At 40.8% G+C, this 12697-nt stretch overlaps 1 protein-coding gene across 3 annotated transcripts in view; it reads left to right on the top strand.

The window, feature by feature from the left end:
• The first annotated feature begins 3467 nt into the window (after positions 1-3467).
• TLK1 (tousled like kinase 1) overlaps positions 3468-12697 on the top strand; it is a 171138-nt gene continuing 161908 nt past the window's right edge. The window contains exon 1 of one of the 3 annotated variants that reach the window (XM_003254252.4): positions 3468-4173. In XM_003254252.4, coding sequence (XP_003254300.1) covers positions 4035-4173 — 139 coding nt within the window. In that variant the 5' untranslated portion in view covers positions 3468-4034. The remainder of the gene's footprint in view (positions 4174-12697) is intronic. The other 2 variants (XM_030802753.1, XM_030802751.1) reach the window with 2 other exon arrangements.

The raw sequence follows: 12697 nt of genomic DNA, 5'->3' as shown, positions 1-12697 counted from the left end.
GTTTTTTTTTTTTAAGAGATGGGGTCTCATCATGTTGCGCAGGCTAGTCTTGAACTTTTGTGTTCAAGTGATCCTCTCACCTTGGCCTCCTGAGTACTTCCAGTGTCTTTGATGCATACTTAGGAATAAATCCAGATCATATCCATTTTTTCACTTACTATAGTGTGAAAATGTTATCTTCTTTGGTATTCTTTGAAGACATGATTTTAAATAATGACATGACATTCCATTTTCAGGCTAAGCCGCAGTTTGTTTAAATGACTCCCCATTGCCAGTAGAAGCCTTTTTTTTAAGGTTGGTGAGTGCTGTCTTATCAAAAACTACATGAAGACAGGAATCAAACATTTAATTGTCCTTCTAAGGAAGTATCCACAACAAAAATATAACTAAAGTAACTTGATCATGTATATGCTATAATCCTCTAGTTATCATTAAAAATAAACATAGCCAATCTGCATTAAATATAACATGAGTTAGGCTGGACGTGGTGGCTCATGCCTGTAACCCTAGCACTTTAAGAGGCCAAGGGGGGTGTGCTGCCTGAGCTCAGGAGTTTGAGACCACCCCTGGCAACATGGTGAAACCCCATCTCTACTAAAATACAAAAAATTAGCCGGGCATTGTGATGGGCATCTGCAGTCCCAGGTACTCAGGAGGCTGAGGCATGAGACTTGCTTGAATCTGGGAAGCAGAGGTTGCAGGGAGCCAAGATTGCACCACTGCACTCCAGCCTGGGTGACAATTAAAAAAAAAAAGTAATATGAATTGGTATAAGCGTAACTTAAAAACTTGAAGCTCTGGAGAAGGTTGGGAGAAAAATAACCTACCATCATCAAACCTTTTTGGTTGGGCTTTGTTTACCATTTTTGAGAGGAACTGAGCTCTGCATAGTCTCAGAATTGGTAGGAGCTTTAAAAATCAGTGACTCTAACCTCTTCCTCATAGATGAGGAAATTGAATCAAGTTACCTGCTGAGACTAATACTCAGGTCTCTTAACTTCCTTCCTGTCCCATGTTCTTTTCACCGCAATCTGCTGATTAAGCTTACTCTTAAAAATACAGAAACAGCATACATTTATCAACATGTCATTACAGAAACTCTGTTCCTCTTATAGTGCATGTCTTTAGGTATAAACATCGAATGGCAAGATCCTGGGTATGTATCCAAGGGAAAGAAAAGCCTATGTCCACAGAAAGACTTGTACATGAATGTTCTCAGCAGCATCATTCGTAACAGCCACAAAGTGAAAACAATGCTAATGTCCATCAATAGTTTAATGGATAAACAAGTGTGGTACACTCATTCAGTGTAATACTACTTAAAAATAAAAACAAACTATTGATAATGCAACAATGTGGACGAATCTCTCAAAATGATGATGTTGAGTGAAAGAAGCCAGACAAGGCCCAGCACGGTGGCTCAGGCCTGTAACCCCAGCACTTTGGGAGGCCAAGGTGGGTGGATCACCTGAGGTCAGGAGATCGAGACCAGCCTGGCCAACACGGTGAAACCCCATCTCTACTAAAAATACAAAATTAGCTGGATGTAGTGGCACGTGCCTGTAATTCCAGCTACTCAGGAGGTTGAGGCAGGAGAATCATTTGAACCCGGGAGGCGGAGGCTGCAGTGAGCCGAGACGGCACTCCAGCCTGGGCAAAACAGAGCGAGACTCTGTCTCAAAAAAAAGCCAGACACGAGTACAAATTGATTGTATGGCCTGCATTTATCTAAAATTCTATGAAATGGAAAGCTACCCATATGACAGAAAGCAGATCTGTCGTTGAAGAGAATGGAAGTAGAGTGCAGGAGGAACCACAAAGGGATAGAGGAAACTTTGGAGGGTGATAGATACACTCACCATCTTCCTTGTAGAAGTGGTTTCAGGGATGTATACACATCAAAACTTATCAAATTGTACACTATATTTTTATTTTTTTGGGACAGAGTCTAGGAGTCTCGCTCTGTCGCCCAGGCTGGAGTGCAATGGTGCGATCTCGGCTTACCGCAACTTCCACCTCCCGGGTTCAAGCGATTCTCCTGCCTCAGCCTCCCGAGTAGCTGGGACTTCAAGCGCGTGCCACTACACCCGGCTAATTTTTGTATTTTAAGTAGAGACGGGGTTTCACCATGTTGGCCAGGCTGGTCTCAAACTCCTGACCTCGTGATCCGCCCGCCTCGGCCTCCCAAAGTGCTGGGGTTACAGGCGTGAGCCACCGCACCTGGCCATAAATTGTACACTTTAAATATGTGCAGTTTGTCAATTATACCTCAATAAAGTTGTTTGTGAGATGTCCCTCTTAAGTTTGAAAAGCAGACAAGACTAAAAACTCACTGAAGTATCTAAAGCACAAGGCAACTACAATTACTTCTGGAGATAATTGACAATCAAGGTTTTTTTCTAGTATGATAGTTTATCTGAACAAAACATTACTGTGAGAAATGCAAAGTCATAAAAATAAAAAATAGAAACGACATTTTTGTCCCCCTGGTAATCATGCCATTTCCTCATGTCTGTGCAGTAGCGCTATATCATAATCTTTTTAGTGCTCTATTCAATTTGGTTTTCTAAAGAGAAATAACCTTGTACTTTTCCTGAACTAGACTGCTCTTTTATGTACAAGAAGCCCGATCCCTGGTGTGAGTGTACTTGTGTGGGTCTGCAGAAAGCTACACTGTATCTATAAATTTTGGCAAATGCTGTCATTTATTTTGGGATTTTTGTAGTCGGAACTCAGTGGAGACACTAGAAACAAATTAGAAGTTTCTAGAAACCATACCTTCTACAAGATGAACGCTGTATAGTTTTCCTAAATGTGTGATTCAGTAATCACATTTTTCATTTAGATTTTCCACTTACTGTTTTAAAACAAAGAATTGCTATACCATACAGTCTACAAAACTGGTAATTTTCAATTTCCTCATTAAAGATTCCTTCACTCTTTTTTAGAAAACACGAGAAAGTTTTATTTCCCAACTCTCCCACTACCCATGTTTATTTTCATAGCTCTTTTATTCGGTCATTATTTCCATTCTGCAGACGGGGAGGCGCACATACGTTTTTCTGCACAGTACAGAGGGGCAAGAAAGAAGGAACTCTCAACTTTTCAGTTCCATTTTGAGAAACGATCACATTGAACTCCCGAGAAGCGGCAGCTGAGCGAAAGCAGCAGTATTTCTCCCCGGGTTGGGTGTGGGTCAGGAGCCAGGCGCGCTTCCGCGGGAGACAGGGGGAGTCAGGTGGCAGCGGCGCTGGAGCCCAAGCGGCGCGGCGGGGGCGCGCCTCCCTCCGACCGGCGCGGGGACGCTGCCCCCGCGCACGCGAGTCCGGCAATCCCGGGCTCCCGCGCCGCACGGCGATCCGCGGGTGCGGCAGGGGCGCCCCGGCGCTCTCGTCTCTTCCCTCGCGCGCTCGCTCCTTCCCCATGCCCCCACCCCCCAGCCCCTGGCAGGTCCCTCCCCCAAGCCTGCTCCCGCGGCCGCCGCTGCCGCCGCCGCTACCGGAGGCGCAGGAGCCTCGCGATAGTGTTTGCACAGGCGGCGCGTGACGCCGCCGCCGCCTGTAACTGATGCAGAGGTTACCCCACCGCCTCAGCCGCCACCCACAGCCCGCCGCCGCCGCCTCCCGGGCGACGCCGGGGGCCGACGCACTGCAGAGGTGCCGGCAGGTTCCGCCCGCGGAAGTGTCCTCGGCCGGCGCAGCCCGCGCTCCGCCCGCGCTCCTACCCCGGTCCGCCGGGCACCCCCTCGACGCCTCCGCCGCCGCGCTCCTTCCCTCCGCCTCTTCTCTGGCGCGCCCGCCCGCTCCCTCGCTTCTCCCCCTTTCCCTCCTCCCTGTCCCCTCTCCTTCCCTCACCTCTTTCCTCCCCACCTCCCCTCTTCTCGGTTTCCTCCCCCATCCCCTTGACTCTCCCCTCCCAGCCCTCGCTCTCTCGCTCGCCCTCAGCGCGGCCCCCGCCATGACGGAGGCGGGTGCCGGTGCAGTTGCCGCCGCTGCCGTCGCAGGGGGGGAGTCGGGTTCCCAGAAAGTAGCTTGATGAGTGTCCAAAGTAGCAGTGGAAGTTTGGAGGGGCCGCCATCTTGGTCCCAGCTCTCCACGTCTCCAACCCCGGGCTCGGCGGCGGCGGCCAGGTCCCTGCTGAATCACACGCCGCCATCCGGGAGGCCCAGGGAAGGTAAGCACCGCCGCGCCCGCGCCCGCTCGCGGGCCTCCTCTTCCGCGCCACGGACCCCCGGGACTCCTCCGCCAGACCCTGGGGTGGGGGATGGTGGCGAGGTGGACGCGAGGCTGCCCGGCTCCCCGGCTCTGGGGAGGGAGTGCCCTGGCTGTGGGTGGTGGTTTGCGGGTGGCGGAGGAGACGGACGAGGGGGTGAGCGCTGGTGGGGACGGGGCGAGGCGCACAGACTCGCCTGGGGTTCCTGGGAGCCAGTCCTGCGAGGGTGGGTGGGAAGCCTCCCCCCGGACGCGAGCCCCTTTCTGCTCCATTGCCAGTACACTCAGTACTCTTAACCTCCTGGCCTCCGGTCTCTGGTGGGTTTTCCCTCCCGCTGGAGCCTTCGTCCTCGAGCCCCCTCCCCTTCTCCCGCGCACTCCTCCCATAGAGGCGGTCCCCACTCTGCGAGCTTTGCTGCCCGGGACCTGGAGGATGCCCCTCGCTTGCAGAGTCTCTCCTTTGGGGAGAGACGCTGAAATTATCTAGGCAGACTTTGATCCCTTGTGTGGCCCCCTAGAGCAATTTAAACGACAGACTGACTCGTGGGCAGGCTTTTAAAACCGCTCCTCCAGATGGTTGCAACTTTCTCTCCTTCGCCGTTGCCTCCTGCGTGTTTGTGCGTTATATTCTCTGCTGCAAGTAGGCTACTGTTCTTCTGTGACAGGGTCGTGGGTTTTGTGGGAAATATCTGCGTAAAGGTTATTGCAGACACGCACCAAATTGGTTACAATTGTTTTCTAAGTTTTCTGGCTTCTTGCAAGCAAGTGTGCTGCCACCAGATGTAGCAGTTACACAGCTTGTAAGGCAGCGGCGTGCTTTTGACTAAAATTTCAACTTGCTGTATTTAAGTATACGACATAAAATGAAATTTGGGAGAAAACACATTTATGGGGAATGAATAAATGTGCATGGAATGTCTTTTAACGCTCTTTTGTCTGGAAAACGCTTAGCGGTATTCATCCGCAATTGGTAAACGGGCTGTTCACTCCTAGTTGTCGCACACGAGGAGATTGTAGGCACATTTTCAAATGTCTGGAAGTTCAACAGTCTAGTGAATGTTTTAAAGAAATCAAGAGCTTCGATTTATGTAGGAATCGGTGGGAGTACTTTATTTCGAAAATATCTGTCGATATTTACTATTCAGAGCCTTGACAATTGTTAATCAAGTGTTTTGTGCTCTGAATCCAGTGGTTCAGGCATAGCATTCTTTGTCATTTTGTTCCTGTGAGCATGTGTGAAAGTGACAATAGGCTTAAAGATTGGCATGAATATGCTCTAGAAAATTCACGGAAAGCTTTGATTTATGGGATCCATTAAACATGCGGAATACATTGACAGACGTTTCCCCCTTTCATCTTATCCCAACGCTGAGCTTTCATTATTAGAATATAAAAGTTTATTTATTAAATGACTAGAAATTCAGTACATCTGGTGATTCTTTTGCACTTGAAAATTTCTAAATGAACGGTTTAAAATGTATTTCATAAATAGAGAAGTTGATGCTTTTGGCATGCTTTTACTTTTGTTTGTAGTTTCATTACGATGTTTAATGTTAGTGTTATGAGTTTAAAAAGACCATTTTATTGTTTCTTATTTAAGGCTGTATCATCATTCATTCATTCATTCATTCGTTTCTCGAATATTTATTGAGCCATTACTGTGAGCCAGGCCGTGAACTAGATACTGAGGACATAGTATTGAATTATCTGTTGACATCTGTTATCAGTATTGGGAATTTGGGAGACAAAACATCTAGATTGTGAGTTTCTGAGGTTACTTCAACTTAAAAACATTTTGCACTTTTCGTGATGTTTGAAAATTTGGAGGGCTTCGAATCATTTAGCTTGAACTTCCAAATAACCATAATTTTTTCCGGCAGTTTAGATTACAGTGGGTTTTTATGTAGCCTAAAGTAGTGGGTTTCTGTTAATTCATGAAATCATAGGACAGGCTTTTGTGAAAGTTACACTTCACACCTAGTACCTGTATAGCTACAGGGGGATATTTCTTTTTGACCAACCAGCATGCAAGTTAAAACTATTAATCCTCTCTAGGGTTATATTCATTTTGAAGGTTGGCGATGTGTTCTCAGATTTCACTAACGCTAACAGGAATATGAAGGCCTGAGTATCAAAATGGAGATGTTTTCTATTGAGCGAAATCTCAGTTTTTATTTTAATAAGTGTTTAGCACCTTTTCCAGGTATACATGTTAGTACATTGTATAAATTGATGAAGTTTTAGAAAGCTTTTTAACTACTAGTTACTGCTAGTAAGAACCATTAATATTAATGGAACTTGAATGTATGTATCACGGTGAAAACTAACTTTGTTTCTTGAAAAATTGGGCCAGTTTAACATATAGTAATAGAATAATTGAAACAAAAGAGATACACATGTATGTGAACTTACATAAATATTCTATGTGATGAACTCCTTTTAGGCACACTTAACTTTGAAAATGGGTTATTTTTAAAGATATGCCATAAGCATCTGTAAAAGTTACTTATTTTGAAGTTTTGACATTTGAAACCAAAAACCTAAGATTATAATCTGATTATTTTTGATGTTGTATGTTGTGGTTTTGTTTCTTTTTACCTTATTACCATTATCATATTCACATAGTTTTATTACAAATAAAGTACAGCTCTGTAAGATTTGGGAATCTATTAGAATTTAGGAAATTCTATGATAAATATAGTATAGATTTCTTTCCCCTGGGTCCCAAAGCTCTTCCCTTGTGGTTCTGTTTGAGGTGTTCAGCGATGTAGCTCTAGATTTTCTGTTGAATCTTTTAAACCTATAATCTCCATCCCATTTTGTCTTCTATAATCCTGTGATTAAGGGAGTGAGGAGTTAAAAAGGTTTTCAAGTAAAGGCCAGTTTTGCTTTGTTGAAGTCTGGGAACCTAGTGTCATATTGGCTAGATAAGTAGTTGGGTTTTTTTGTATATCAGTACATGGGTACTTTTGAATGGGTTATTGCTGAGAATCAAATTATTGATTATACAGAACACTTGCATTTTCTTTCCTGCTCCATTTTGCCAATTATAAATAATTTGCTTTACTTTTTTGTAAATAGTGAAAGCTTGGTCAGAAAGATTGTAAGATTGTATGGGCCAGGAGTGGTGGCTTAAGCCTGTAATCCCAGCACTTTGGGTGGCCCAGGCGGGTGGATTACTTGAGCTCAGGAGTTCAAGACCAGCCTAGACAATATGGTGAAACCCTGTCTCTACAAAAAATAGGAAAATTAGCTGGGCATGGTTCAGGAGGCTGAGTTGGGAGGATTGCTTGAGTCTGGGAGGTGGAGGCTGCGGTGAGCCTAGATAGCGTCATTGCATTCCAGCCTGGGTGACAGAGTGAGACACTTTCTCAAAAAAAAAGATGGCATGATAGTACGATTAAACTGTAAACTTCCTCTGTTTCCATATTTAAAGACTGCATTCCTTAGAAGAATTAAAGTATTTGACTTCAGATGATTTAGTAATGAGATGTTAAAAACGAAGGTGTACCAGATGGCCCTGTAGGCCTTTAATTTTTTGAAATCACTAGCTGGAGGAGGACAGGGTTATATGTTTAAGGATTCTAGCTCATGAATAGATATGTGACAGATGTCTCCTTTACAATGGCACATTTACATATTAGAGGAGAGAGAGAAAAGAGAGAAACCAGAATGGAGGTTTGAAAATCTTATGAGAAATAGACTATGCTTTAGCCTTTTGGCCTCAGGGCCTCTTTACTCTCTTAACAATTATTGAGGACCCCAAAGAGATTTAGGTTTATGTAGATTATATCTACTAATATTTGCTCTTTCAGAAATGAAACGACAACTTCAAATATATTTATTAAACTGTGTTGTAAATATAATTTTTTATGAAGAATAAATGTTCTAAAACCAAAGAAACTAGACCAGTGGCATTGTTTTATATTTTTGCAAATCACCTTGATTTCTGGCTTACTTGGAGAAGACAGCTGGATTTTTTGTCTGCCTTCAGTCTGTTGTGATGTTTTGTTTGAGATATGTGAAGAGAATCCAGCTTCATGTAGATATACGGTTGGAAAAGGAAAGAGTGAGTATTCTTCTTTGGTATTATATCAAAATTCAACAAGTGGCAGTTTTTTGTTTTTTGTTTTTTAAGTTACCGATAGTGTGAAAGTATACTGTATTCCAAAAATGCCTCTAGGACCTACAGGAAGTCTGTGGAACATACATTTAAAGAAGAGACTAACGGGTGGGAGACATGATAGCTGTCTCCAGGTATTTAAGAAACCTGGATTTCAGTAAATAGGATTTAAAAACCTGTTAATTTTAATAAATAGGAGGGAGAATAGATCCATTCTCCTGCTTTAGAAGGCAGACCAACAGGTGAAAATTAGGAAGACATTGAGGTCAGTCTAATTTTTTTACCAGAATGTAACTGTATGACAACTAAACTTGGAACAGTGGAACAGTGGAGCAACAATGGAACTCGCAACAACTAACAACAATGGAAAGAAGTAGTTAGTTTTGAGAATTTAAAGTGGACTACAGGGACATATTTTTTGGGGAGGTGGAGATAAATTCTGTAGATTCTTACGATGAGTGCTATTGGATTAGTGACTTAAGGCTTCATCCAATTTAAAAATGTAAACATTCTGTGATTCTTTAAAAATCCCTAAATATAGTTAAACTATACTTATATATATTCATTAACGTTTTTGAATGTTCTTGTCAAGTCAGTAGTATGAAACTACTGTTGTTGTTGACTTTATTACTATTTTACATTTTTATTGTGCTTTTCCTCTGAGGATTTTTCTGTCTTTTCTCGTGTCAGCAAGATCAGTCTTCATGAAATCTTGCTAAATTCCCTGTGAAATATAATAAGCTTAAGACATTTTAGAGAACCAAATGCTGTTTATGATACAGTTTAGTAGAGTTGTAATATATTTCAGCACAGAATTTTAGAATACTATGGGGGCTGATTTTCAATTTTGTAAGAGAAACTATGAGCATAGTTTATATAGTCTTTTATTTGTAATTGTTTACGTGATTTCAGAAGTAATATGCTTAAGCTATTCTAATGTTTTTAAAGCTAGAGAGTCTGAAAAGAGGGAAGAAGAAAGAAAAGTGTTTAAATTGATGTCTTTTGAATTTAAAATGCATATTAAATATAACTAGAACATAAAATGAAGAATTTAAATTCTCATCTTATTCCTAGAATTATACCTATAATATGTATCATTACTTATAACAATTCATATTTTAATTTTGCATGGCACATAATCTCTTCTGTGAGTTGGATTTTTAGGTGGTGGAAATTTAAGCATAAATTCTCATAACTTTCTTGGGGTCAATTTAATATTAATAAGTGTAGTAAGTAATAATACCCAGCTTGAGACCTCATGTACTTGTTGCATTTGGATTTAAAGCTCATTTCCTATAGAAGAGCTGTAGAAATCAGTCATTTAGTTTCATAAACTCCTTCATGCTTGTTAATAATTTTCAAGAATCTTTGAATAAATTACAGGAATATTGTTATGAGATAGTAGAAACAGTATGGTATAGGGGAGAAAGTGATTGTAGTTGGGATCTGAGGATAGTCTTTACTTTGCTATTAACTAGCTGTGTGACCTTGGGCAAGTTGCTTATCTCTGCTTCAGTTCCATAAACTAAGAATTACAGAGCTGAACCGGATCTTGGAAGCAATCTAGTACAAACCTCTCATTTTACAGATGAGGAAGCAGATAATTTGCACAGGCTTTCACTGTAAGACAGTTGGGCCCAAAATTCAGTTTTCTGACTCTCAGGTTGGTTTTTTTTCCCCATTATACTTTACAGCCTCTTTTCATCTGTAAAATGAGAGCATTGGATTAGAGGCTCTCAAAGGTCTCTTCCAACTCAAAAATATTGTCATTCCTGTGACATTAATCCTAATATAATTTAGTAGGGGAAAGTTTGTGGCTTTTATTTATTGGTGAAAGAAATGTTTCTTGAAGAGGCAGTATAACCTTTGCAAGGTTATATTTTGTTTTTTTTAAGAGAATATCAGGCTAGGTGCTGTGTCTCAGGCGTGTAATCCCAGCTTTGGGAGACCAAGGCAAGAGGATTGCTTGAGTCCAGGAGTTTGAGACTAGCCTGACCCTGTCTCAAAAAAAAAAAAAAAAAAAAGTTAGCTGGGTATGGTGGCATATGTCTGTAGTCCTAGCTACTGGGGAGTCTGAGGTGGGAGGATTCCTTGATTCCAGGAGTTCAAGACTGTAGTGATGCAGTGAGCTATGATCATGCCACTGCACTCCAGCCTGGGCAACACAGTGACACCCTGTCTCAAAAAAAAAAAAAGAGAAAAGAAAATATCTTCGTTAATACCAAAGGGTATTTAAGTTTATGAGCATGGTAAGTAGTGTGATAGGTAGTCTTGTTTTTTGTAAAACACTTATTAATATATTAACAATATAAATTGCATAAGTAACAATGTGATACCCGGAAGTGAAATAAGTAGGTGATTGTTTCTTAGAAAATATTGCTGGAGTTTATTTTATCTGGGACCCCTGTGTTTGCCCCTAGTTAAGTGCCTGTGTTGTTTAGTGTCTCATAGGATTGTCTGTTTCCATAGCATCTGCATCATGCTACTTTTATTATAGTTTTATTTATATTGTCTACTAGACAGAAAGGTCTTGAATTCAGAGACTATATTTTGTTCATTTCCGTATTTTCAGTGCACAGGAGGACATCCTCTACAGAGTTGGCACTCAACTAAAAGTTTTGTCGAAGGACTGTTTCACATACATCATCTCTCTATATGTCGTGGTATGCACATATTTCAGATCCAGGAAGATGCTTATTTTAGTAATTCTTAAGTGAACTGTATTTTAGAGGGTGATATGGATAACAGTAACAGTAATAGCTAAAGTTTATTGTGTTCGCACGTTAATTCTTGTATCTCATAACTCTGAGTTACATATAGTTGTTATTCCCATCTTCAGATGAGAAAACTGAAGCACAGAGAAGCAAAGTGACTTACCAGTGTGACCTAGAGTAGTACATGATGGGGATTTGAACCAAGTTGGTGTATTTTAATCACTAGGATATATTGCCTAAAATATGAAAATTTGGTTTTTAGTATTTTAGTAGTTTTTCCTAAGCAAATTTTAACTTACTAATCAGTCTTCCAGGCTTATTCAGTTTACCTCTAAACTTTTGTTAACTTTTTTTTTGCGTGAGTTTTTATACACGTGTGAAGATAAGATTAAAAAAAAAATACAGAAACCCCAACCAAACAACCCAATTTAGAAAGCTGTACCAGCTGTGCAAATCTTACATTTCATTTTTTTAAGATAAGTTTTGTCCACTCACGGAAAATGTTGGAGATACATCAATGAAAAATTTTATTTGCATGTTAGATAATCTAATTTGTAATTCCATTTATCTTGATATTTTGGCCTCATAAACCCATTGGAGCCATAACAAGTAAATACTGGAATATGAACAAAAAACTTCCCACTGTCAGTATCGGAGCAGTCTATTTATTGTGGAGGCTTTATAACCTGATGGACAAGGCTTTAAACTAAATTATAATACTTTAGTGGCAGATCTTTGACTCTGTTAATAGTATTCAGTATGGGCAAGGGGAAGAGGATGTGCAGTCTAGCTAATCTGTAAAAAAGTATTTAAAAAAATACTTAGTTTTAATTCTTTTATTGCTAACAACAACAACAACGATAACAAAACCTTTGGTAGCATGTATTATATAGCAAACCTAATTGAGAGGCAGGATTTGAATGGATTGATAGGGATTCATCAGTCATGGAGTGGAAAGATATGCAGAGCAGAGCAGATCCAGGTGGTAGGTTGTCAATCTTGAATTAAATTTTTCCAATGTGGCTTCATCATTAGGTCTGAAATTTAATGAATTTCAAGAAGGCAGTTTAACCTGTATTTAAATAAAAGTGATTATATTCTACGTAGATTCATTAACCAAATATAAATGTTTTTGGGGGATGACTTAAAATGTTTTTTCCTCTTCATCTATATGGATTGTTAAGAATTGGTTATACTCATAAATTTGTGCCTTTCCTTGAAAACTAATTAGCTGGAGGAAATAAACTACTAGGTTTAAATTCTACTGTTAATATGATACGTTGTGTGACTTCATGATTCCCCACTGGACACTTAGGTAAGTGCTTCCTATCTGAGGATGAATGTAGTTCCTCTGGGGAAGGTCAGAGGGGTTTGTGTGAGGCTAATCATATTCATCTTGTCTCCTGAGACCAGAGACATGCTTTAGTTTTTTCCTTTTTTGATACTGTATACTTGCCTCATAAAAAATATAAAATTTCCCTTTTCCTTGCAGATTTCTTTTAAACATCTGTGTAAATATATAGTTTAGCTCAACTTTGTATACCACTGTGTTACTTATTTCATTTACTTAAAGATACACATATTTATTAATGCTGGACACTATTCCTGGCATTTGTAAATAGTAACTCATTTGCTTCTCCTAACAATCA

This window comes from Nomascus leucogenys, chromosome 22a, assembly GCF_006542625.1.
Source record: "Nomascus leucogenys isolate Asia chromosome 22a, Asia_NLE_v1, whole genome shotgun sequence".
Classification (NCBI taxonomy): domain Eukaryota; kingdom Metazoa; phylum Chordata; class Mammalia; order Primates; family Hylobatidae; genus Nomascus; species Nomascus leucogenys.
Note: the sequence above shows the minus strand (reverse complement) of the source record. Positions and strands in the feature narration are given on the sequence as shown.